The 25892-nt window shown below is 57.7% G+C and overlaps 1 protein-coding gene across 1 annotated transcript in view; it reads right to left on the bottom strand.

Moving 5' to 3' along the window:
• Window positions 1-11408: 11408 nt before the first annotated feature.
• Window positions 11409-25892, bottom strand: part of DTNB (dystrobrevin beta) — a 184683-nt gene continuing 170199 nt past the window's right edge. Inside the window, exons 17-20 of the mRNA XM_086461751.1 lie at window positions 25129-25288; window positions 18387-18476; window positions 15301-15354; window positions 11409-11432 (exon numbers count right to left, since the gene is read on the bottom strand). Of these exons, the coding sequence (XP_086317877.1) occupies window positions 11428-11432; window positions 15301-15354; window positions 18387-18476; window positions 25129-25288 (309 nt within the window). The 3' untranslated portion in view covers window positions 11409-11427. The remainder of the gene's footprint in view (window positions 11433-15300; window positions 15355-18386; window positions 18477-25128; window positions 25289-25892) is intronic.

Consider the following 25892-nt stretch of genomic DNA (forward strand, 5'->3'; position numbering starts at 1 on the left):
AACCCCTGTGGAAAAGGGCAAGTGGCGACCGAGAGCATCCTCTGGCTCTTGCCTCCGCTTCCCCCTCGCCAGGGCCGGGCACGGGGCCGGGCAGGGCTGTAGGGTGGGCTCCCATGTGAGCCGTGCTGGCAGCACCCAGTGTATCCCCACTGTGGTGTCCCCTGTGCTCCCAGCATTGTCCCATCCATTATCCCTGCTGTTCCCAGGGTTATCCCCTGCGTCATCCTCATTGCACCCAACATTATCTCCATTGCTCCTGGAATTATTCCCGTTGCTCCCAGTGTTATTCCCTGTATTATCCCCATTGCTCCCAGCATTATCCCCATTGCTCCTGGAATTATGGCCATCACTCCTGGCATTATCCCCCCGTATTGTCCCCACTGCTCCTGGAATTATCCCCTACATTATCCCCATTGCTCCCAGCATTGTCCCCATTTCTTCCAGCGTTATCCTCATTGCTCCTGGAATTATCCCCATTGCTCCCAGTGTTATCCCCATCGCTCCTGGAATTATCCCCATTGCTCCCAGTGTTATCGCCATCACTCCTGGAATTATCGCCATCACTCCCAGCATTATCCTCCCCGTTGTCCCCATTGGTCCTGGAATTACCCCCGTTGTTCCCAGTGTTATTCCCTACATCATCCCCGTTGCTCCCAGCGTTATCCCCATTGCTTGTGGAATTACCACCATTGCCCCCAGCATTATCCCCCTCTGTTGTCCCCATGGCTCCTGGAATTATCCCCTACATTATCCCCATTGCTCCCAGCATTATCCCCGTTGTTCCTGGAATTATCCCCGTTGCTCCCAGTGTTATCCCCTACATCATCCCTGTTGCTCCCGGCGTTCTCCCCATTGCTCCCGGAATTATCCCCCACATTGTCCCCATTGCTCCCAGTACCACTCCCCACGTTACGCCCCCACGCTGGGGACACATGCCAGGGGAGGGGCTTTGCACCCCCCTCCCCAGAGCCCCACGCTCGACTCCACCGGCCAGGCACCGCGTGCTGCTGCCGCACGCCGACGCTCCTCCATGGCGGGACATCACCAAGCCGGTGCCGCCGGCACCCCGCTCGTTGCCAGGCCTGGCTCTCGGTGATGGGACAGCTCTGGCGGCGGGGCTGCCGGCGGGGCCGCGGCATGCTCATCCTGTGGTCGGTGCTCAGGCACTGCACCCGGCAGGAGGAACCTGCCGCTGGCTGCCGGGAAGGGGGAAATGGCCGGCGCTGGGCGCCGGGGCCAGGCAGCCCCCACTCACCGAGGAACCGGCTCTCGGCCACCGGCGCAGACCGAGCCTGGGCACTGAAAACCATCAGGTTCACCGGTGGGGAGGAAGGTGGGTTTAGCGGCAGGGCAGCCGGCGGTGGCGGTCAGCGGAGGGGAAGCGGCGTTTGCCAGTGGGAGACGGAAGTTGGACGCTGGGGGTGGTTGAGTTAAATGAGGAGCTGCCAACGCTGGGCAGAAAATCGGTCACGGGTGCTGGAAACTCAAGGCAAAGCCGCGAGGGGGACGGCAAAGGGAGTTTAAGCACGTGGCGGGCAAGCAAAATCCTGGCAGAGATGTGGCACCGTCCGTGGGTCACGCTGCTGGCAGGGGAGACGCGGCCCGTGAGCTCTGCTGCTCCAGCGAGGGGCTGGCGGCGGGCTGACCAGAGGAGGAGGAGGAGGATGGTCACGGTTCGTCCATCTTCCCATGCCAGACCTCAGCATCTCCATGCTCCAACGTGGCCGTCCTGCTCCGTGGTCCTTGCCACCGGGGGAGCTGGCAACTCCGGGGCGGCAGGCCCAGGCTGTGCCCTGTGCCGTGCCGAGAAATCCCTGCGGCGCTCGGGGCCGCCCGGCCGCCGGCGTTGGGCCTTTCCAGCCGGCTTGTCCTTGCCCACGGCAGGCTGTGGCGCCCGGCGTGGTCCCCGCTGGCGGCTCGGCCGGCAGCCTCTCCCCTGCCCTGCCAGCTTCTCCGGCAGCCGCTCCTCCACCGGCAGCTCGGTTTTGGCTAATGGGTGCAATTATCCCCGGCTTAAATCTCTGCATGACAGGGAGGTCAGGGCGGCTGGAGGAGGGCAGCAGCTCCCGGCCAGGCGTGTCCGACCGGCCGTAAATCTCCCATCCTGCGGACCGGGGACCAGCCAGACCCCAGCCCGCCGCCTGCTCCTCCGCTCTGCCGGGCTTATCGCGGCTGGAGCGGTGCTCACCGGACTCAGCCTCTGCTCCAGCCACGCTCCTGCTGCCGCGCAGGGCACAGGCTGCCATCCCCCAGCCCTCCCGGCAAAGGTTGGGGTCCCCCTCGTGCCGAGCAGCCACCGAGAGGAGTGTCGGCAGCACGTCCCGGTGAGAGTTGCCCATGGGTAAGGCAGCTCCCTCCGGAGGGCTTGGGCACGGGGATTGGGTTAATTAATCTCACCAAGAGGGTGGGCGCCAAACGAAGCCGGTGACACGCAGTCGAGCTGGTTCGTCGGTGCTGCCGCGGAGGGAGCAGCAGCCGGTCCTGCCTTGGCACGGGGGCAGCCTGCGTCGTGCACCGGGCGGCGGCGTGGCACGCCGGGCTGGTGCTCGGCCTTGCCAGGATGGCGGCCATCCCTCCCACGGGCACCTTTGCCAGGCCGCGGGGATGCCGGCGGTGAGGAGCAGGGCACACCGCCCCGGCAGCGCTCGCCGCGGGCGCCGGTGGGCAGCAGCGGCGGTGCCGGTGGGGAGGCAACCCCCCGGGAAGGGGCAGCACTGCTGCGGCGGAGCCTTGCATTTGTCCCCTGGCTCCTGGTGATGCCACCAGCCCGGCCACCACCGTGCTCAGGGTGGCTCCTCTCGCTGCCTGTGCCCCACAGACACCCCCCTCTCCCCCCCGCAACAGGGGGGTATTTGCTCCGTTTCAGAGTCCCTCTGTCCAGGTCTGAGCACCCCCAGAGTAAGCAAAGCCCCGCTCCGGGGATGGGGACACCCCATGGCTCTGGCTCCACGGCAGCTCTGGGGATGATGCCACCATGGCCAGAGGGACCCCTGGGGACGGAGGCGTGATGCCACTATGGCCAGGGGGGCCCTTGGGGACGCAGGTGTGATGCCACCATGGCCAGAGGGCCCCCAGGAGATGGAGGTGTGATGCCACCATGGCTCGAGTGACCTCCGTGCTCTCAGCCCGCCCGTTGCGGAGCGGGGCCGGCATGCTGTGCCACGTCCCGGTGCCATTCCCGGCGTGTGGCTCCCACAGCTCCGCTCCCGCTGCTGCAGCCCGTGGAGGGGGAGCAGCTGCCAGCCGGTCCTTCCCTCTCCCCCCCTGCGTCCCCCCGCCACCGCCGCCGTCCCGCCTGACCTCGTTTTCGGGACCGATGGCTCCTCGTTACATAATCGCCGCCGAATTTCTGCACAAGCCTGGAGCAACGGCCGATGGTGCCGGCGTCCCGAAGCGTGGCCAGGGCTACCCCCTGCGTGTCCCTGCTCCTCGCTTGGATGTCCCAAACGTCCCCAACCCTCCCCCAAACCCTGCGGGAGAAGGATGCTGGAAGGGGCTGAGTGACATCCCGTGGGGCCGCATCGCAAAATGCCACCGGGGCTTGTGGCACCCCTCCCCGCCGGGGCAGGACAGGGGGTGCAGGTGCTGCCGGGGTTGTGCGGGGGCGAGGGGTGTCGTGTGAGCACTGGTGGTGCTGGGAGCACAGGGGGACGTGTCACGTGGGGGTGCGTGTGCGCAGGGCACGCGTGTGCGAGGCAGCCGGGTGCGTCCGTGTGCCACGGGCAGTTGCGAGGGCGTGCGGGTGCGGTGAGGATCGGGACCCCCGGGGAAGGTGCCGGCAGCCCCCCCCCCGACCAGCGCAGCCCACGGCAGGCACCGTGCCGGGCTCCCCGGCACCCGCGGCCGCACCCTCCATGTCCCACCCTGGCGCCGTGTTTGCCCTGCGATTGCCCACCGATAACCGCACACTCGACGCTCCCCTTCCTCGCCCATAAATCATGGGTGGGGGTGCGGGACAGGGAGGAGGAGGAGGGCGGGGGGAGGAAGGGCACGGGTCACACCAACAGCTTGTAGCGGAGCGGAGGAATCCACTCCCCGGTGATGGATGGAGCCGGAGCAGCCAGTGTGGCTGTTAAACCACGCGAACGAGGAGCAGCCCCGGCCTGGGGGTCAGGGGCTGACACGGTGACCCCGCTGTGAGGAGAGACCGGGTGTCCCCAGCCCTCCCCCCACACACCCCCAGGAGACCCCCACCGGGGGCTGCACCAGGGGAGGGGGATGTGGGTGTCTGAGCCGCGCGGATGGCCATGGCTGGTCTTGCCCTCCACCAAATTGAGGCAGTGCCCCCCAACTCTGGCACTCACGGGACCCCCTGGCCACCCTGTGCTCCAGGCAGGAGGGGAAGGGAGAGGAGGGCATTGCTGCCGTGCCCCCTGCCCGCCCCGAGCAGGGCCCAGAGGGGGTCCCGGGCATGGGGACGGGTGAGCGTGCCCTCAGTGCGGGGGTGAGCGTGTGTGCACACTCGGCGTGGGCACCGCCGAGCGGGCAGACAGCGGGCGAGCCCCCGTGCCACGTCCTGGGCTTCGGCTCCCGGTGCCTGCCGGCAGCCACGGTGCAGGCAGGGCTCGGCCTGGCAGCGTGGGGTCCCTGGGTAGGGGGTCCCAGGAGGTGGTGGGGCCGGTCCCCGTGAGCGGGAGGGAGGCGGTGGGCTGCGAGCACGGTCTGGAGATGGACACGCGGCTCGTGGCCGTCTGCCGGCCTCCCCGCCCGAGTCCTGCTGTCCCCGCGTGGGCTGGCACGTGGGGTCCCCGGGGACTCCAGCGGGATGGGGAGCAGAGCCGCCCCAGGGATGCGGGATGGGGAGCGGACCCGGCAGCACAGGTGACACCCGGGCCACCCCCTCAGCGTGGCGGCTGCGCGTGGCAAACGCCAGAGCCCCGTGGAAGGAGGTCAGTGCCGCTGCCTGGCACAGCTCGGTGACGTGGTGGCCATGGCCGGGCAGGACCCCTGCCAGGGACAGTGCCCGGGCCGAGGACAGGCAGCAGCCCCCGGGCAGAGCCCGGTGCCGCGGTGGCAGAGCTGGGTGCGCAGCGGCGCTCGGTCCGTGCCCCTGCGGCGCCGGGCCGGGCTCTCCGGGGGTTTCTCGCTCCCGCTCTCACCTCACGCCGGGCTGAGCGGAGCACGAAGCCGCCCCAGGCCTGGCAGCAGCCGGGAACCCCCCGGCTATGGGAAGGGTCCGTGTCTTTCCCACCAAGGCACCTAATCCCTAACAGGAATGAGTGCCTGGAGCCGGGCAGTGCCGTGCCAAATCAGGGCCGGGAAGCGGAGGGGATGCACCTGCGGCCAAGGAAGCCGTGAATTCCTGGGGCTAAGGTTTCCTAAGGAGCCTTGGCCCCACTGGCGGCGGCTCTGCTGGGGGTCTGCGGGAGCCGGGGGATCCCCCGGCAGCGGCTGCAGGAGGGTCTGGGCGTGGGCGTGAGGCATCGCCGCCGGGTCCGGTGGTGCCGGAGCTGGGCATCCCCGTGGGAGAGCTGGCGCCGGCTGCGAGCCACCACCAACCCACGGAGCCTCCCTCCATCACCGGCTCCATGCCACGGGGGAAGCATCGGCGACAACGGCCCCACCATCGCAGGGGTCTCTTCTGGGGGCGGTTGGGCAGCCGCTACCCCACATCCCAGCTCGGTTTCCAGTGCTGTGCTGGGAGGGGATGGGGGGGTCCAGTGCGGATGCCCCCACCTCGGTGCCTGCCCGCTCCCCGAGCCCGGCCCTCGCCCTTTTTGCCACCGCCAGCTGTGCTCGCCGGTGCGGGGTTTGCGGTGAGGAGGGGGGAACATCTGGCAGGGCGGGGGCAGCCGGGCCGGGGTGCCGGCGCCGTGCCGATGGCACAGATGCGGCGAGCGCCGCAGCCCCGAACACAGGCAGCTCTGTCTGCTTCCAGTGACCTGCGGCCATGACAAATGCGGGTAATCTCCTGGCTCTGCCGCGCCGTCCGAACCCGCGGCAAAGTGCCGGCAGCTGCTCTCATACCGCGCCCTGCTCCGGAGCAGTCGTTTCCTATTAAAAACCTTTTTTTTCCCCTCCTGTTTTTTCACAAACGTCTCTGCTTTTTTTTTTTTCACACAGCGAAGGGACAAGACAGCCCTTAGGGACGAGATGAATTTATTAAATATTTGGCAGATGACACAACATGGCTTCCAGTTCCCAGGTTGCTGTCAGAGACATTCCCCACGCTCACGGCAGCGGCTCCAGCGCGGGTTTGCCGCGCTCGCCCGTCCCCGCAGTGCCAGGAACAGGGACCGGCACCGACGCCTGGCGTGGTCCCCGACCCCCCGACTGCCGGGCTCTGCCACTGGGGACACCCCGATGGCGTGGGCACGGCCGGGGCTCGGGGACCCTCTGAGGACGTGTGTGCCGAGGGATGGCACGAGTGGCCGAAGCCGCCGCCCTTCGCACATCACCGAGAGGCCAGCCGGGTGCGGGACACCCCTCATGGCACCCGTCCCTCCGCCTCACCCCATGAAAACTGGGGTTTCCCTCTCCTGGCATTAACCCCCAGCACCAGCCGGGGCTGCCAACGCAGGGACATGGCTCTGTCCAGGTAACTTTCCCACGAGGAAACGCTTTTTGGGGACATTTTGCTTTTTCATTCAGGTGGGTTTTGCCCTGTTGAACTGTTGGGTTTTTTTTGAACCGTTCCTCCCGGCGGGTTTAAGGCCGTGATTGCAAAGGCAAACGAGAGTTCCTAAGCAGGACTCAAAGGGAACCGTAAGCACGCTGGGGTGGTGGGTGGTTTTTCCCTAGACAATGTCCCAGGACGTCACCGGCGGAGGTGCCTGGCATCACCGGGGTGTGAAACGGCGCTGGGCATCCTGCTTGGTGCAGGAACCCCCCTTGGCAGCCCCGGCACAGCTCGGACCCTGCGCTTGTCCCCGTTGTTTCCTGGGCTCTGCTGGACCAGTCCGTGCCCCGTGCCCTGCTTTGAGCCCACGCTGCCTACCCCAGTGCCGGACTGGTGCCTGGGGCAGCGGCGTGGTGAGGGCAGACCCCAGGGCACTGGGGCCGCCAGGCCCAGCTGGGCTTCACCGACAGGGTCTGGGGACCGGCGGTGACCTCCCTAAATGACACCCTTGGGTGACATGTCACGACAGCACCGCCAAGCCAGCTCACTGCAGGGGAAGGCCAGGGGGGGACCCTGCGGCACCGTCCCCCCCCCGAGCGACGGTGGAGGGGAGCCACCAGCAGCAAGCTGACGAGGACAAGTGCAGTTAAGCTCAGGCCTTGGTGACCCGACCCACGGGCCCGGCCAGCCGCTCCCCTCGCCCTCCATCACACCCAGCGCCCGGCTGCTCTCGCTGGCTGCAGGGCGCGCGTTACCGGCGCCGTGCCCAAAGCACCGCGGCCTTTCCAGGACCCTGCAGATTGGGGCGGAGCAGGGGGGGACACAGGTTCCTCCCGCTCCGGCGGTGGCTCGCTGGGTGAACGCTGGAGCGGTGGCAGCCGGGGACGGCAGGTCCCGGCGGTGCCACCTACGCCTCCTCCAGCCGCGGCTGGACCGAGAGATGCCGGCGGCCGAGGCGGGGGCCGCGGCAGGAGGTTTTGCCTCCTGGTGATCGCGGTAGCGAAAGCGAGAAGGGAAAGTCGCAGGGTGAGTAATAACGGGAGAACAAGCGGCAAAGGCGACGCTCCCCTGCGAACCGGGCTTCGCGCCCAACGTGCTGCCCCGACGGCGCCGGGAGACGGGGACTCACCCCTCCCTCCCAGCCTGCGCCACGTCTGGGGCGCTGGCACCGCCGAGGAAGCGACGGCTTCCACCCCACCGTACCCTGGGCTGCCGCGGGCTCTCCCATCACCACCCCAGGCTGCCCCGCGGCGCCACCGGTGCAGCCGCTCGGTTCCTGGAGGATGCCCGCACCTCTGCCGCCGGACCCAGCCGGGGCTCAGCCGGCAGCCCCCAGGCTCTCACCAGCACCGGGAGATCCCACTGGCACGACGCAAACTCCCCGGCGGCTCGCCCCTCTGGTCGGCAGGAGGAAGACCCCGACGCGTGTGCGGCCGCGACGCCTCCAGCTGCCGATGGCCTCCACCGCCCCGGCAGGTCCCCGAGCGCGGCCACCAGCAAAACATTCCTATTTTGGGTGCCCGAACCCGCCCGTAGCTGCGGCCAAAGCGCCACTGCAGGTCCTCATTCAGCCGAAAACGCACACGAAGCCGTCGCCATCCCCGCGAGCGCGCTCCCTTTGGCAGGCTGCGGCTCACACGCCGCGCCAGGTTATCATCACTTCCCTTTCCTTCTTGACAGCTCGTTCACAATATTTATACTCGACTAAATCTGTGGCCACCACGTCTGTTTATTTTCTCCCTCCCCGAGGGCTGTAGGTACCCAACGAGCACTTTCCACCGAGAACCGAGGCCGCGCCTGGGTTCCGACAGGAAGAAAAGCTGAGGGCTGGTTTCAGGGTTTATCGCTCCTTCCCATTCATCACCCTTGATAAATATTTATAGATGCATTAGGGCACTCAGCTCCTTCCACTAAAAATAACATTCCTAAGCACTAAAAAAAAAAAAAAAAATCACCAGTGATTGGAGCTGATGACAATGTTTTCTAAGCAGCCACGGAAGAAAAGCCCAGCAAGGACCGGAGAGCGGTGAGCTGCCAGCCTCAGACTCCCCAACTCAGTTATTTCTCTTCGTTTTGACCACAACACAACTCGACTCCTGAACACGAAGCTAAGCCGACCCACGGTCGTCCCTGAATTCCCTGCTTGTCACAGGGAAATTTTTAAGAGCCTGAAGAGGAGCGGAGCCGGGAGCGCCGGGAGGCAAGTGGCTGGTGGCCCGTGGCTCCTCCGGTCGCGCATCCCTCCCCGCCGTGACGCGCCCTGCCCTTTACTCCCAGGATGACACGCGACATCACGCACGATGGCAACCAGACACCGACAGCCAGCGCGTTTTTTTTTCCAGGAGGTGGGTTTTTTGAAGGCAGAATCCCCTTCGTGTCCCACGCAAGAGGACCCCGGCAGGCTCTACACCCCATTTTTTTTCCCATGCATACCGAGGGGCAGAAGTCAAGAGGAAATAACCCGGGTGTGACGCGATGAAGACACCGTTTGGGAGGAGATCAAAAAAGATCAGTACACTTAGCAGGAGCAGCGAGTATTAGCTTTCCTTTTTTTTTTTTTTTTTTCCCTTTCAAATCTCCCATAAATTGCTGAGTGGGATGGGGCATTGTCTGGTGATCGTTAGTAAACACACGGAGGAAAATAGTGCATGCAATGACCTAAGAGGCAAGTGCCCACGGGGGAAGCCCTCCGGGTGGTTTGGAGGAAGCCGCTTTCGTCAGCAGGTGGTTGAGGTCGGTCACAGTTGCACGATGGTGGATGGGTCGGCTGAAACGTGCCTCTTCCCGCGGACGGGGAGACGTCTCTCGGTTGTTAAGCGTAACCTTCCGCGCCTGCGCCATCGGGAAACACACACCGCGCCGTCAGCGCGCACCGAGAGCGGAGCTCCAGCCCAACCCCGCGCGGGTTTGGAGACCGGCTCCCGCACGGTGGCGGGGCAGGAGCCAACCCTCCTCTGGTGGGACCTCCCGAACCTTCTGGTTGGGGCTGGGCAGCTCCTGGCAAGCTCGGGGCAGAGCAAATGCGCGGCACCCACCATGACCGCCAAGTGTCCTGCTGACCCCAGAGCTCCGCACCTCGGACCCCAGACAAGCCGGGAAACAGGGGACACACGAGCTCCTGAGTCAGTGACACCAGGGCCGTGGTGCGGTGGCAGGTCCCATGAGCTGACACAGTTGACTTTGCAAGCCAAGGTGAGGTGGGTGCCGGGCATTTCCCCCCGAATGGCCAACACGTGTTAAGAGAAAGCCCCCGGTGATGCTGCCCACCCCAGCCCCCTCCATCAGCGGTGGGCAGCCAGAGCCAAAGGGCAGCCAGAGCCACAGATTCAGCTTGGCTGGACACCACCACCACCACCACCACCACCACCACCACCACCACCAGGAAGGCTCAGGAGGACCCACCACAGGTCCTGGCACCACCAACGGGAACGTGAGGAGCTTGGAAGAAGCACCACTGCCGTTTAAAGGTTTTTTTTTTCTCTCATCGACATGTCTTTTTTCATTCTTTCTGGAGTATAAAGGAACCCAAAAGTAGTTTCTCTCCCTGACTTTTTCAGCTGTCTCTGATTTAGCGCTCATAGCGCCGGTCCCTGGTGGTGTTGGGAGGCACTGCTGGGCTTCTCAGGAACGGGGAGCTTCTCCTCTCCAGATCCACGGCTAAGGGGTGACGGGGGGTCAAAGCCATCCTTTTCTCCAAAGCCATTAGAGTTAAAGGGACATTAAGAAAAAGCCACACAAAGCCGTACAGACAGCTCTCCATTGCTGGCTTCCCCTCTAATGGAATAATTTCGCTCCTTCTTGAGTTACCAGATTGTTTCCCAGATGAGACAGGACTTGAATTTCTAATGTAAAAACTATCAGAAAAAACTCTCAGGCCGCTTTCGGGTTATCTCTATCCACCACTAAAATGGCGGGGAGGCAGAAAGGGCAAAACCCCCTTTTTTTTTCCTCCTTTGAGCACAACCGTGGTGCTTTTATCATGCAAAACTGTGTTTCAGACCCATCACGAGCAACTCGCCTGGCCCACTACCACCGTGGGCTGGGTCTGAACTGGGGAGTTAAAGACAAAAGACCTCCTCCTGCCTGGTTTCTACAATTAACCAACCTGCAGCGTCAAGGAAAAGGTCCCAGAAGGAAGGTTACCCGCCGCACCAGTCCTCAGCCCTTTCTGGCTAATTACGTGTGCGTCCATGCTACGCTCTTCTGCCCCAAGAACCCTCCTCCTTCCCCCTGGGGATGGTGAAAGGTGGGCATTGTGGCTACGGCAAACACCCAGCGAGCCGACGGGGAGCGTGGAAACCTGATCGGGTGCCCTCTGATGAGCTTTTCAGAAGGGGACGATAAGGATCTTATTCAGGTCCTTCGGAGGCATTGTCACCCCAGGGCTCAGGCTGCTACCTCCAGCCCCCCGTTTGTCTGTCCATCTGCTGCGCCTCATTATGACTTAAAGCGCAGGCTCTTTTGAGGGTAGAGATTGTATTTTTAGGACCTCTGGAGACTGTCCATCACAATAGGGTCCTGTTTCGTGGCTGAGGCCTCTCTCGGTATAGAAGCGATACTAATAAAACAGGAGAGAACGCTCTTCTCGCTGAGGTTAACGCCGTTCTCCCGCTGTCTGCAGCAGGAGCAGAATTGGGTCTTAACGAGAAAAAAAACCAAACCACCCCATCTTTTTGAGTGGTTGTGGAGTGACGGGCAGGCGGGGAACCTTCCTTGTGCAGAAATAGGAGATGAAGGACAAGGGCAGGAGGTGACCAGGGACTTGGTCCTGCGCATTGCAAGGGCACGTACAGAGCAGCGCTGCGGAGGTGGGAAGGGAAAACCTACCCGTCCTTACCTGAACTGCTGTACAGCCTGCTGTCATCTCTCTAACCTGCAACAGAGAGGGGAAAAGGCACGTTTAGAGAGGAGGAAATTTTATTTCCTGTAAAACAGAAAATCTACCCTTCCCGCCTCTTTTTACTTCTGATGGGTCACTCCTCTCAGGCCTGCAAACAGCTGTCCAGGCACTGGGATAAACAGCAAGTCCTCTGAGGTACAAGGCAGGTAGAAAAGTGCTCCCGACCTTACCAAACCCCAGAAATCCTGCTGAGGTGGGAAGGGACCTCTAGGGAATTGCTCAATCCCCCACCACCCCCGTCAAAGCAGTGTCTGCCACCCCGGGCTGCTCAGGACCTCGTCCCACCAGCTTCTGAGTATCTCCAAGGGTGGAGAGCCCACAGCCTCTCTGGGCAACTTGTGCCGGTGTTTGACCAGCCTCATGGTAAAAAAGTATTTTTTATGATTGAACAGAATTTCCTGTATTTGATGTGCGCCCGTTGCCTCCAATTGCCTCCCAGAAAGGGCTGGGGACCGGTGTGGTGGGTAACCTTCTTTCTGGGACCTTTTCCTTGATGCTGTACGTTGGTTAATTGTAGAACCGGGCACCATCGAGAAGACTCTGGCTCAGTTTACTCTTGTCCTTTCCATCCAGTTTTTACACACGTTGATTTGATCCCAGCTCCCTCAGCCTCTCCTCATCCAACTGATGCTTCGATGCCTTAATAACCGCCATGGTCCTTCCCTGGGCTCTCTCCAGTCTGTCCATGTCTCTCTTGGACTGGGGAGCCCACCACTCTAAGGGTGGTCTCACCAGTGCTGAGCAGAGGGGAAGGATCCCCTCCCTTGACTCCCAACGCTTTGCCGGCCCAGGAAACCATTCGCCTTCCTTGCACAAGGCCACGTTACTGCCTCGTGGTCAACGCGGTTTCCACCAGGACCCCCGGGTTCTTCCGCGCGAAGCCGTGTGCAGGCAGCCTCCAGCCTGTCCTGGTGCGGGGGGATTGTCCCCAGGACTTTGCGCTTCTCCTTGTTGAACCGCATGAGGTTCCTGCCGGCCTGTTTCTCCAGCCGGTTGAGGTTCCAGTGCGACCCTCTGGTGTTCACCGACTTTGATGTCACCTCCAAACTTGCTGAGGATGGCCTCTGTCCCGTCCCCCAAGGAACAGGCAGCTGCATGGACTGCAGTTCTCATCGGTATGGGCAGATGTATTTCACATCATTGGATATTTTTACCTAACGCATTTTACGGGGCTGCAAACCACGCACCTTCTTCTAGCAGTTTGACAGAGCACATCCCAGCTCTTCAGTCCCTTTTTGAGCACTTTGGGGGTTACAAAAATCCAAACAGCCAATACATGAAGGGACCAGCTTGTGGAGAACCTTGTTTCAGGTGATATTGTCGTGGGTTCACCCCCTGGTCACCAACAAGAGCATGCTGTCTGGCAGAGAGGCAGCAGGACCACAGCAAACAGGGAGCGCAGGACAGCCCCAGCGGGCGTCCAACCTGGAACAACGTCTGACTCACGTGCAATCTACGGGGACGTAACGCCAGGTGTCGAGAAGGGGTAACTCAAAGAGAGCCCCGAGGCGGGCTGAACCGCCGTGGGGTGACGTTTAACGTGACTGGATGGATGTGGCTTTGCCAGCTCCCGACTGTGCTCTTCTGTGCCTGGAAACCCTGCAGACATCTTCTCTGGAAGTGCTGCTTAATTTGTAATTCTAACCACAAAAGACGCAGCCAACTTGGGAGTCTTCCCGAATGATTTCATCCTGCTGAAGCCCTACCACGCCGCGGCTATGTCAAGCGTACGGACGTAAGCCTCTCCAGCGGGGCAGAGAGTTCTGAGGTTCGTTAATTGGGACACGGAGAAATACAAAATAACTTTGTGAAGAAACTTGTGAGGAAGCCCAAGGGTGTTGCTGTCCCTAGGAAACACACCGCAGCCGAGCCCCCCGTGAGGACGGGGGGTCTCCCTTGTCTACGCCGGTGGGGAATACTTGAGCTGCGAGTGATTTTTCTTCTTCTCCGTTCAGGATGGGAGGAAGGAATGGAAGAGCTTTGCTGAGGAGGGGATGCCCACAGAGTCACTGGGCAAAGCACGAAGTCCGGGCAGGTAGAGCTCGGCGCGGGTATGGGGTCCATCAGACCCCATAGGTGACATGGGGCAGGGAGCGAGCGCCTTCGTAACGCCCGTCCTCGACGTAGCCCGCACAAAACCCAGAGCCTGACGCCCCATCGCCACGCCTGCTCTGGTCTCTGGAGGAGCTCCCGAAGTGTACACGCTCCGCAGGAGGAACTGCAGTTTGTATATCGATTGTTCCTTGATTTTTCTGCCAGATTTTTACCTCACTAACTTTGTGCCATTAGGAAATCACTTACTCCCTGGCAGAGATAATATTTACATTCCACATGACGGCTTTTGGACCAAGTTCAGCTTTTGGTTACATGTCTCAGTCCCACCCCGACTTCAGTGAGTAACAGAGCTGAATTTACCTCACTGTGTCTCTGCTACCAGACAGCGTATTTCAACCCTCCAAAATCCCCCTTTCCCCATTTCCCATGCAAGATACAACGCATGTTTGGAAAAAAGCAGAAGGGTCATCTGCTAAGCATCTAAAATATTTATCAGAAGAGGAATGTTCTAGGGCAAAGAGGGCCCTGTGATTTAGAGCCAACGCGATTTGGCTTTGAAAACTCCTGTTTTAGCTAAAATCAAACTCGCTGCGTTTCTTCCTGCAAGCTTGTAAGGTCTCGTACTGACGGACAAACCGTCAGGGAGCAGAGCGCTTCCAGACACCCGAATGCTTTGCAAAACTTGCTGGACAGGAAAACTCAGGAAAACGAGCCCTTTTGGTGAGAAACGTGAGCCCCACCAGTTAGCCAGAAGGAAAATGTGCGTACGACAGAAAAAAAAAAGAAAAAAAAGGAGAAAAAGTTCCAGTTCGTTAATGCTGAAATTAGGTTTGGCTCAAGCGAGACAAATGCTTGGGCTGATTCAAACCTGTCCAAGTCTTTTTCTCGTGCTTTGGTTGAAAAACATAGAAAGCAAAAGTCGAGAGGCCCCTGAGCGAGGTCCCTTCCCCGGGAGGGTCTGGGAGGTGCTTTTGCGCTCGCCTGTGGAGCGCAGCACGAGGACCGGATCTCCTGCAGACCCCTCCAACTCAGCCGCCCGCTGCACGGTTGTTTGCGAGTCTCGGGGCCGCGCTCCACGCCTACGATGATGACTTCCAGCCCCGGGAATAACTCTGCTGGCGCGTGTCATGGATTCAGTCGCACCGAAGGAAGAAAGAAGATGAGGTCTGGGGAGGATTAGTATCCAGTCCTGAGTCCAGGGATAGCAGAGATGAAAGAGACCTCCTGTGAAACCCCGCTTAGCCCATGGCACTGCCTACACGGGATTACCATCAGCGGAGTAATTCTGAACATTTGTCCAGCCAAGGTCGCAGGAGGCCGGGGGGGCAGCAGATGATGGTCCCACCGCTCAGGAACTTCAACCAGCCCACGCTGCGGGGTTTTTTTTTTCCTACTATATTGATCTGAACTGGATTTCTTGCAGCACTCAGGGCGACTCCTCCTCCTCTTACCCATTTCCGCGCACGACCTTTGCTGAAAGAAAAACACTCTCGGAAGCTGGACACACGCGCTGAAGAAACCCTGGCCATGACGCCACCTCGAGCCACGGCAGATGTCGGAGAGGGCGACCCGGCCGCGTGGCGACGACGGCAGCAGGAGGATGAACCTGCGCCGTGTCCGCGGGTGGTGTAACAGCCGCAGCGACGTGGGGCGCCTCCACCCAAAGCCATGGGCACCCAGAGCCCTCTCCCGGGGCTCCCAATGGAGACAACGGCAAACCGAGCTCCTGCAGAGGAGCGAGTCAGAAAATGCTCTGCAGCTCAGCGGCCGCAGTTTGTCCCCTTACCTCGGTCCTTTCCGTTCTGCATTTTTTCTGTTTCTTCTTCATCTTCTTCCTCTGCTTCAAAATAAAAAAGAAAAAAAAAAAGGTGAGAAAACAGATACTCGGGGAGCTTTTCTGCAGCAGGGAAGAACTGGCTTTTCAGGCGTAGCCGCCATTGGAGGGGAAGGAGGACGAGCGTTCAGGCTCCCAAGGAGAACCTGGACGGAAGCATCACCATCCTTTCTACGGCATGGCACCTGTTCGCTGCTGGTGGCCAAACAGTCCCTGCTCCATCCCGATCGGAGGAGCAGAGGTTGCAGGGTGCCAGCTGGAAGCAGTGTCTACGCTGTCCGAAAGAGTGGACTACTAGTGGACTTCTACCAAAGTCCCTTGAGCACCCTTAGTTCAGCGCTGCAGGAAGAACTGCGCACTGTACGTCGTGGGAAGGAAGCCACGACTTTAGGCTGAGCCCAAATCTAAGGAAGAAAAATGGAAATGGTTTATGGTGAGGCGAAAACCTCGGAGGGTCCCCCCTGGCGTCACAGGGTCTGCCCACACAAGGTGTTCAGTGACGCCGACGCTCACACTGGGGCAAAGTCACGTCACTGGTGGCAGGCTGTGCCCGCAGAGACGTGTCTGAGAGCGGGTGGCTCATTATATTTAACTCTGGTTAAGGCGAAGAGAGTTTATGGCCGGGCTCGTATTTACACAGCAGAGAGTGGGAGCAGAAGGTCACATTCTTCTGCAGATGGTGGCTCATATCTCCCTGCGCAATGCTTCAACGAGCCCTGTGTAAACAGGTAATAGTTATGATGAGCAGTGATATCACTTCTGCCTACTTCACTTGCTGCTGAGAGCAAAGAAAGGGAGAAAACCCCGCAGCGAAAGGCACAATTTGTAAAACTGAAGCGTTCCGAACTGAGCTGATCAAAGGGGATCTTACAAACACTTGCTCTCTTTGTTGCTTTGACAGCAGGACCGATGAGACATCTGGGAGTCACACAATCTCTGCCTACTCAGCGAGGGCTACCGATGAGTCCTGAACGCCGGCGCAGAGGAGAGCGCTGACGCCACCAAACGCACGTTGAACAGCGAGAGACGTGACCTGGATGGAGCTCAGCAGCTGCTTCAGGGTCCTGAACCTGCCTCCTGTTCGGCAGCTTCGCAGGGCTGGGGCTGAGCCACCTCCGGCAGCGTCACGCCCGGTCCCCGGAGCTCAGCCATGTGCGTCTTTTTAAGCTCAGTTGGAGTAAAAACGGTGTCGGTGTTCCCTCGGCAGCGTTAGGCCACGAGCCCAGGAGAAGGCAGGCGGCGGGGGGACACGACGAGAGCGCCTCTGGAAGCCCATCTCGGAAGGGGTAACCCTGAGCAGCGTTTCCTCGCCAAAGGAAACCGTGTTGGGAGCTTGCGCGAAGGTACGGGGAGGCAAACAGAGGCGTGGGTGGTGCACGCCCCAGCGTCTCCCCAAACGCGCAGAACACAATGCCTGCAGCTATATTGGGCGAGCCTGGGGCTGGAGGAGGTGTCTATTCTCACAGCTTACCTCCGGGACAATACGTGTTAAATCCCACTGACTTTCATCAGCTGAGGATAACTCATGCTTTTCCTAATTTACACAAATGAAATGATTTCAGATACTTTCAAGGGAGCCTTCTTCAGTGTCTGCGTATCCTCAAGTAGGAGACTGTAATTAATTCCATTTTCACTCCCTTGTGAACCGTAACTGCTTTGCACGATCCCTGACAAGCCTGGAAGGGCTGTCAATAGCGCACACCCGGGCTCTTTGCATTTGCCAAACTCTCGGGGATTTCAGCGGAGGGCGGGAGAGCCGCAGGGCCAGCTCTGCCCCCAGCCACCCCGGACCAGAGCCTGAGCTCAGCCGTACCGCTGCAAATGTGCCCTTCTGTTAAGAGCAAAAAATAAATGACTGCAGACATCTGTTTCGGGCAGAGGGTTTGTTCACCGGGTTTCAGCCTAGAGGGAAGAGAGCTGCGCGTCTCGAGCGCAGTGATTTATTGAAGAAACCCAGGGCCCTTCACTGCAATGGCACCAGCGATGCTGCTGTCACACATGAAAGACTTTATTAACTCGCAGCTGCCTTTGCAGCCAAGACACGGGGTTCAGCCTGGCTGGATTTACTGCTTAGCAGTAAAATATCAACCCGGTTTATAACTGTGACTTCTCCATTAAGGGCAGTGGGAAGAAAAAGCCTAACGGGTTTTAATGTGGAGTTTGGTAAGTTTATGGGGAGGATTATGTGATGCAACTACCGGATACAGTGAGGGGCTGGGGGAGGCACGAAACAGAAACCATGAGGGCCCGAATGCAGAATGCTTTACTTCTTTCTGAAAAGAGAAGGCAGCCCACAAACACGCTGCTGTTACCCTAAGCGGTCGTATACTCCATCGCCGACAAAGCTCGAGAGCCACAGGATGCAGAAGCTGCTCCAGCCCCGTCAGGGCGTTTACCTCCACGGGCACAGTAAAAAGGCCCGGAGGGAATAATTATCTTTTTTTTCCACATCGCTGTTTAAGCCTTTGTTGCAACTGGCCTCACGTATATTTACTCTATCTTCGTGATTACGGCACCCACTGGGGATTCGTTGCAGATGAGTCTCAAGCGTCGCCATCACTACGCAACCCTTCGGGGAGGCTCACCCACACACCTGCCCCGGCTTCTGACCTGCCGGCTCGTGTGGTTCGGGAGCTTTGACTTCCAGAAGTGGGACTGCGAATTGGCACTTCTCCTGCCTAGTAAGCAGGTCCAGGACTGGAAAAGCTGCTCAGTGCTGCTCTACATGCGCCAATCAATACGCGCGGGAGCTAGATGGGAGCCTGCTTCACGGCTCACCAACGGTGCTGTCAGCCAGGTCTGTATCCGCAGAGCATGGCCTGGACAATCAGCGATAAAATCAATGGAAAGCCACTGGAAGTACTGGGGTTTCTCAACGGCATTAGCCATAAAAATTATTTTTCATGTTACCGTTGAAAAAACGAACACGGAACCTCGCATTGCGCCTTAAATTCTAAAAAATAAAGACAAATCTCCAACTTGCGCCTTCAAGCTCTCCCTTTTCTGCCGCGCGCGTGTGCTGCCGAATTCCCTCTTACCTGAGTGAAGCTCCTTCACCAGCGACGACATGGTGTTGGTGATGGAATCGGCGGCTACCAGCAGGTCATTGCGGAGGTTCCTCCTCGTACCTGGGAGCGGAGCAGACACACAAACACCGGGAGTCGCACGCGCCGCACTGCCACTGCCCGACCTCCCCGCACCACGATGCTCGGCCACGCGTCCCTCCCAGGTCCCCACCAGGGTCCCCCTCCCCACCTCGGGACAGCCCGGCGTACGGGCCCCATCAAAGCAGCTCGGCTTGGCCAGAGGTGGTGATTTACTCTGGGTGTTGCAGTTCTGCTTGGCTGCTTGATGGCCTGTCTGGCTAATTAGCTATCCCCCCCGCTCTCCTCCTTGACAAGGGCAGTGCTCGCACGGCAGCTCAAGGGCAGACGCTCCTCTCGCCGAGACGGGAGTCGCTGGATGCTGGCCGCGGCGCAGCTCATCCGCGCTCTTCGGAGTCGTTACCGCTGCCGGCTTCCCCGTTGCGATCGACATCGCTGAGGTTTGGAGGGAACACAAAGCGAACCGAATCCTCGCCCTCCGCAGAGCTCTCCTCTTACGTCGCTGGAGGAAGCAATCCTCTTCCTCGCCGTGCCGCGCAGCCGGGGGGAATAGCTCCTTGCTGTCACCCACGGCGACGTCGCCTCGCTCCAGTCTGCGCCCACCCTTGTCTTGTGCCATCCTCTCCTCAAGGGACCCGCTCACCCCGTCAGCCACCCGAGCATCCGCCACCGCTCCACAAGAGCCACCGGGACCGGCGAGGCGTCGCAATCTGCAAAGGCACCGTCGAACCGGCAGCTGCCCAGAAAGGAGACGAGGGAGGGCAGCCGGCGCTGATGGGGATGACGCTTACTGCCTCTTGCTGTCGCTGGGAAGACAACGACCTTCTTCCCCACCTCTTCTGGTGCCCCGCGCTGCTCCCGCCGGCACAGCCAGCCATACTCTCGTGGCGCAGCACCCTGCCGACCACAGCCCCACCTTCCAGCGTCCACAGACGCTGCCGACGTGACTCCCCCTTTTCCTCCGGCACCTTTTTTTTTTTTGCGCTGCGCTGTTTGGGTTTTATTCGGAGGCTTTGATGGCGCGGGGTCACGTTTTCTGCCCCAGCAGGTGGTCGGTAGCCGCAGTCTCTCAGGCTGCGGAGCCGACGGCCCCGAGCTGAAGCTCTGCTGGGAGCAGGTCGCTGTAATGGTTCGCTGGCCCCACCTCAGCCGTCCCCGTGCTTTAACTGCTCCCAGAAAATGGCTTTAGGCGGTCTGTTATCCCAACACAGGCACCAGATGTCTGCACCGGTGCAGGACTCCGGGAGCACCGCTTTGATGCCGAGGGCCTGACAGTGCTCTAGGATCGCGGCGTTTGGCATCTCCTCCTGCCATTTACTCCAGCGAGGGCACGAAGACAACACATGTGGCGTCGCCGGAGACATCTGATGTGACATTTTGCAGCTGTACTGAACCGCGGTAACGACAACTGAACATTACACGTCTACTTTTGTTTGAAGTCGGGTGTCTCTCTCATTCCAGACGTGCTGCTTTAATCTCCCAAATGCTGCGCTGGCTCTTACTCCATCCTTGGCTGGGGTGCCGTCAGAGCGCCTGCTCCTACATTTTGCCTCTGGATTTGTTGTTTCAGAGCTGCCAGAGCGCGCTACCAAGCTGAGGAGCTTTCCATCAGCATCGTTGTCCTCCAGGTTAGGGTGCCAACTGACCAGCACCATGCCCGAGGCGGCAGCGAGGCACTGGGTGCTCCCATGCATGCACAAACAGCATGCGATTCCTGGGAAAAAAGGCAGATTTTGGCCAACGAGTCTGGGGCCCGTGACTTAGGGGACTCCTCTGCATCTCTTACACGACGGAGGCCACTTTACGCAGGTTTCTAGATGTCCTGAGTCCCATCACGGAGCGTGACAGTGAAGCGCGGCCACCGCCCTGCCCGGCGTTACTTTTGGGAGCAAAACGTAAAATTCCAGCCTGTCTCCCCCGGGAAACAGATGAATAATGTTCACGAGCTCATCTGGACAACTACAAGCAGAAACCACCCAAAGCCCTCCTGGCTGGTGGCATTCAATTATTTTATTATATGAAAACACAGAAATTTTATCCTGCTTCCTGTGCTCTCCACTTGCCTTGAATTTGCCTGATTTTGCCTGATTAATATGAAATAGCACTAATTGTGCAGATTGCCTTTCCGGAAGGATCATTCCAGGAAACGTATTATGGAGCCTGTTGACCATTTTTTTCTTGCAAGAGTTTTTCTAGCAGTTGACCGAGCCACCATTGTGGTTATCACGAGAGGAACTTCCACCTTTCTGTGGGCAGCAGTGGATCGCATTTGCATCCCAGGAATCCTGAGGGACTGTTTTCTTCTCTTTCAAGATGATAAACAGCAGCATTAGCTTTCTAATTAGATGGTGGCCTCTGTATCTGAAATTTTTCAAGCAGAATACCATCAGGGCATTTTATTCTAACACCGTACTACTGCGTTCTCCCTCTGGGCAAGTGGAAGATTGAGGGATGACCTGTGGAGGAAACTTATCTAATCTTAAGACTACACGATCAAGATCATTTGGATTCAATTCTTTCAAGGTTTCCTTCTCTAGACCTTTCCTCACTGACAGGGAAGCTCGCAGAAGACTTGTGCCTTGGGATGAGAGACAAGATGTTGGCACCCCCGCCCGCTCCTAGGTCATGGCAGCAAGAGGTGGAGCAGCACCGAGATCTTCCCTTTTCCTCCTCTCTTCTCTGGTTTATAAGAAGCTGGTGTTTTCGCAAAAGTTAGCGAAAAAAATTTAAATGTTTTTGTTAAAAAAAAAAAAGAACATAAAATAAGTGTACTGCAGGCATCGCCTGTAGATATTTTGCTTCACCCCCACCGACACTGAGCTGTTGTTATGCAGCCGCTTCACGAGCCCTTAGCCCAGCCCTGAAAGGTTTTATACAACACCTGGTTCATTGCAACATACATTTGAGATGCTGTCAGGTGTTAAAAACCTAGAAAAAAACAAGTTTTCACTTTGGGCAATATCAACAGGTCCTGACGAAGACTATCCCCTTGTGAACCAGTCATTCAGGTAAAAGGCATGAATGAGCCCTTGATTAATTACGTCAGCTTCTACCGGAGCCAGGAGTTTGAGGAAGAGCGCTCTGGTGATTGTAAACTGTGCAGAGAGAAGTTTGCTTTGTCATGGCTTTTGCCTGTATCTCCGAAGAAAAAAGCAGATGGATGGAGAGCAAATTTGGATGCCAAAGCAGTACTGTAAAATGAAAAAAAATCAAGTAGGACAGTTCATGTACTACTGTAAGCACGTGTTAGTTCCTCCTAGCAGCAGAGAGGAGATCATTTCATCTCTTTGTGCTTTCCTAATGAAAAAAGGAAAGGGGAAAATGATGAAGCAGATAGAGCAGATTTTCCCAGTAACTGGTAGGACTCCTTGTGCTGATGTTCCACTTTATGCAGCCTGGAAAAAGAAAGCCAATCTGCAACGGGGGGAAGGAGAGGCAGCTGCCAAAGAAATCAGTTGAGAGCTCTCGGCTGTACCATCAAACTTGTTGTAGAGATGAAGAGGAGGCGACTGGACCACCCACAGCAACAGATGGAGTGTTGTGCCTCTGGTATTTGGCATCTTGCCTCCCTGGAAATGCCTGCTTCTGCTGTCGTTTCTGGAAGTGTTTAGAGAGATGAGGAGCTTGTTCCTACCGATGGGATCGGAAAAAGACAGACCCTTCTCATGGAGGAGTTGTAGATACTTGGTGTTTTCAGGCTGGATGTCCTCCATCACCTGACCCTGTTCACTGGCTGAAGCTCTGGAGAACAAGTAACAGCCTTTCCCTCCCTTGAGCATGCTGGGGGCTAAGGGCTTGCAGTCCTTGCTGCAGCGCTCCAGGCATACCAATTGAAAGTATTCCCTGATACTTCCTGCGCCTCTGCTACCATTTTGTAGTCTCTTTCCTCACCTTCTTCTGGCAGCAGCTCGTTTCGGCAAGCACGAAGATTGTTCTAGAAGGATATATCTGATGAGCAGCTGATAAATGCAAATTGTTATTTAAAATCTGTTTGGTTTTGAGAAATATCATCAGTTCTGGGAAGCTTGTTTTCACATTTTCTTCGTTTTGAAAAGCAGGCTGTCCATCCTTCAAAGGTATTGGACACTAATATTCACGATCTTCCCTCCCCAGAATGAGAACACACCACCTCCAGTTTTGTGACTCCGCATGACGCAACTTGTCATCTTCCAAAGAAATAAACAGCCTGGCCTCTGCAACAAGGCAAGGGCTCTTGTTTACTGCAAAGGACCAACACACAAGGGAGGCTGCAGCACCCCGGCACTACAGGCTCTAAGGAGTCCCATACCCGGTGGGATTTCCCATGGAGTACCAAGAGCTCCAGATGAAGAGCTGCTGCCCACAAAGAGGTGAAGTCCTTGCTGGTGCATTAGGGGCAGGTGGATTTTCTGTCCTTCTTTTATTGCCAATAAGAAGACTATAAAATCCGGGTGAATGCCCATCTCCAGAAATGCGTATCGTGTTCAGAAACAGCCTCCGTGTCTGTACTCAGAGGTACCCAGGGGGACCAGGTCCTGCTGCTGTTTTTCTCACAGCTCTACATCCCGGGATGCTTCTGGAGTACTAAAGGTGAAGGGTTCTGGTCCAAAATGGGCAAAAGAGAAGAAAAGAGTGCCTAAACCCCAAGTGACACCACTCCTGTGAAATACAGAGAATGGGCACCCGTTCCTGCTGGGAATGGCTTCCTTCACCACGAGCAGAGTTGAAGTAGGTAGGACTAAAGAATAACAAATTTCCCCCTCCTTTGCAGTGAGATCGTCCCTGAAGGTAAAAAAACATTTGCCAAGTTTCTTGACATCAGACTGACAGTCATGTCTTTGCTTGCTGTCTTCTGACACTGCCAGAGAGTGAAGCCTCTTCAGTATTTGAGGAGAAGGCAGTGGTCTGCATTGAGCTGAACAAGGTCCCATTTCATCTGGTTGTCTTCAAATTTTGGAGCCCTTCTTGAGCCGACAATGGCTTTGACACGGAAAAGTCTGACTTTTCTGAAGCGCGTGACTGTAAAACTTTTTTTTTGAAAAAGCAACAGCAGCTAAGTATAAACTCACACTACCTACAGAAGTTGGGGAATAAAAATATGTATGTCAACTGCTGCCCTGATTTCCTACAGAGCACGATAAGCTGCATTATTCACCAATGGACAGCTCACCCCTGTGATCAAACCACACCGATTTTACCAAAGAACCGGAGGAGAAGGTGGACAGAGAGGAATGCAGCTGAAACTACCTGATAATCCAGCACTTCTTACATCTGCTTATGGAGCAGTTGGCAGCAATGAATTTAGGCCAGCAAGTGGTATCTTTTTCAAACATAGAGGAGAGTAACATGTAGAAAAGTTGCAAAAGAAGCAGCTCTGACTGTTGGAGCAAGAAAACGTTCATTGTCCTGTGTGTCCTTCTGCTTCTTCGTTATGGTCTTCCTCTTCTTTGTTATGGTCTTCCCCTTCTTCTCTTCTCTTCTCTTCTCTTCTCTTCTCTTCTCTTCTCTTCTCTTCTCTTCTCTTCTCTCTCTTCTCTTCTCTTCTCTTCTCTTCTCTTCTCTTCTCTTCTCTTCTCTTCTCTTCTTCTCTTCTCTTCTCTTCTCTTCTCTTCTCTTCTTCTCTTCTCTTCTCTCTTCTCTCTCTTCTCTTCTCTTCTCTTCTCTTCTCTTCTCTTCTCTCTCTTCTCTCTCTCTCTCTCCTCTCCTCTCTTCTCTTCCTCTCTCTCTCTCCTCTCCTCTCCTCTCCTCTCCTCTCTCTCCTCTCTCTCCTCTCCTCTCCTCTCCTCTCCTCTCCTCTCCTCTCCTCTCCTCTCCTCTCCTCTCCTCTCCTCTCCTCTCTCTCCTCTCCTCTCCTCTCCTCTCCTCTCCTCCTCTCCCTCTCCTCTCCTCTCCTCTCCTCTCCTCTCCTCTCCTCTCCTCTCCTCTCTCCTCTCCTCTCCTCTCCTCTCTTCTCCTCTGGCAAGCGAGCCATTCTGCAGATGTGCACGCCAGCCAACCGCTCCGTTAGGAACAGCCTTGAGCTGTGCTGCAGAATTTCAGCTTCCTTTCTGCCTCATGACCAGCAGAGAGGCGAGCAGCTGATAGCTAAAGACTCTGGATAAGAGGGCTGCTTGTTTCCTTGCTTTTGGTCATTAAACTGCTTTTTTTCCTCTTGCAAGTCATAGCCCAGTTCAACCACCAGATTTGTAAATATAACCAGTTCTTAATGTCTCACTGTTAAATTACTTGTGGGCGTAACTTTCTGGATGGAAGATCCCTTCCCTGGAGGGATGATCACCATCACAGAAATAATTTCATTAAGTTGTAAAAAATAAAAACGTGCCCCAATCTCTTTGGTCTAGAGCAAGGAAAGGGGTTCGTAATTATTGCCTCAATATTGGCGAGTTATGCTTCTGCTGTACATAGAAACATCGAATCATAGAGTGGTCTGGGCTGGAGGGAACCTTTACAACTCATCCAGTCCAACTCCCCTGCAGTGAGCAGGGACAACTCTAGCTGGATCAGGTTGCTCCATCCAACCTGACCTTGAAGGCTTCCAGGGATGGGGCTTCTACCACCTCTCTGGGCAGCCTGCACCAGTGCCTCACTGCCCTCAGTGCAAAAAATTCCTTCCTCGTATCTAGTCTGAATCTCCCCTCTCTTACACGATGTCGGCAGGACTAACACCAGATGTGGTTCTGCTCCGTGTGATACTCACCTTGCGTGAAAGCTTCCTGCACGTCTCCCCCGACACCTGCAAGCGAGTCCTGCGGGACATGCGTTGGGGTGGAGCCGGCGGAGGTGGATCTGACGGGCATGGGCATGGGGCGGCTGGCTCCGTGGGTGGGCGAGGAGTGTGCCGAGCCTGCTGCTTGTGCCTGCACGGGAGACATGAGACACAGTTTCCAAATTTTTAACTTATTTTTTGGGTCAACGGCTAAAAATAACTGCAAAAAAATAAAGAGAAACGCATGAGGAAAGACGCTTCACCAAAACACTCATCAATTTGAGTAATGATGTGACGCATGATCGGTGGGAGTTGTGGGAGGACCCTGCGGCGGGGGCACGCCGGGCACAGTGCATCGCACGTTGGGCTGCGGCACCCGAGGTTGGGCTGCACGTGGTACTCACAGCCACGCCGCCCCCGGTGCGGGTTCTGACCCACGGCCGCCGGACCGCGGGCTGACTGCGCCACTGGTCCAACGCCAAGTTGGGGGAAAAAAACCCCAGGAAGGCCCAGAGGGACCTTCCCAGCCCTGTGCTCCAGAAGGACCCGTCGACCGCTTGGCATCTGCTCATCCTTCCCACAGGCAGCGGTGAGGAAACCCCTAGAGCTCCGCGGTGCCACCGAGGCTCTCCATCCCCTTTTAACATTTATTTTTATATGTATTTTATATATTTTTATTTATTACTAGTGGGTTTTTTTAATTTTTATTTTACATTTTTTTCCAGCCAGACCCGCCCCATCTCTGCCGTGCTGCT

The sequence above is a fragment of the Leptosomus discolor genome, chromosome 2, assembly GCF_034619465.1.
Source record: "Leptosomus discolor isolate bLepDis1 chromosome 2, bLepDis1.hap2, whole genome shotgun sequence".
NCBI classification, from domain to species: domain Eukaryota; kingdom Metazoa; phylum Chordata; class Aves; order Leptosomiformes; family Leptosomidae; genus Leptosomus; species Leptosomus discolor.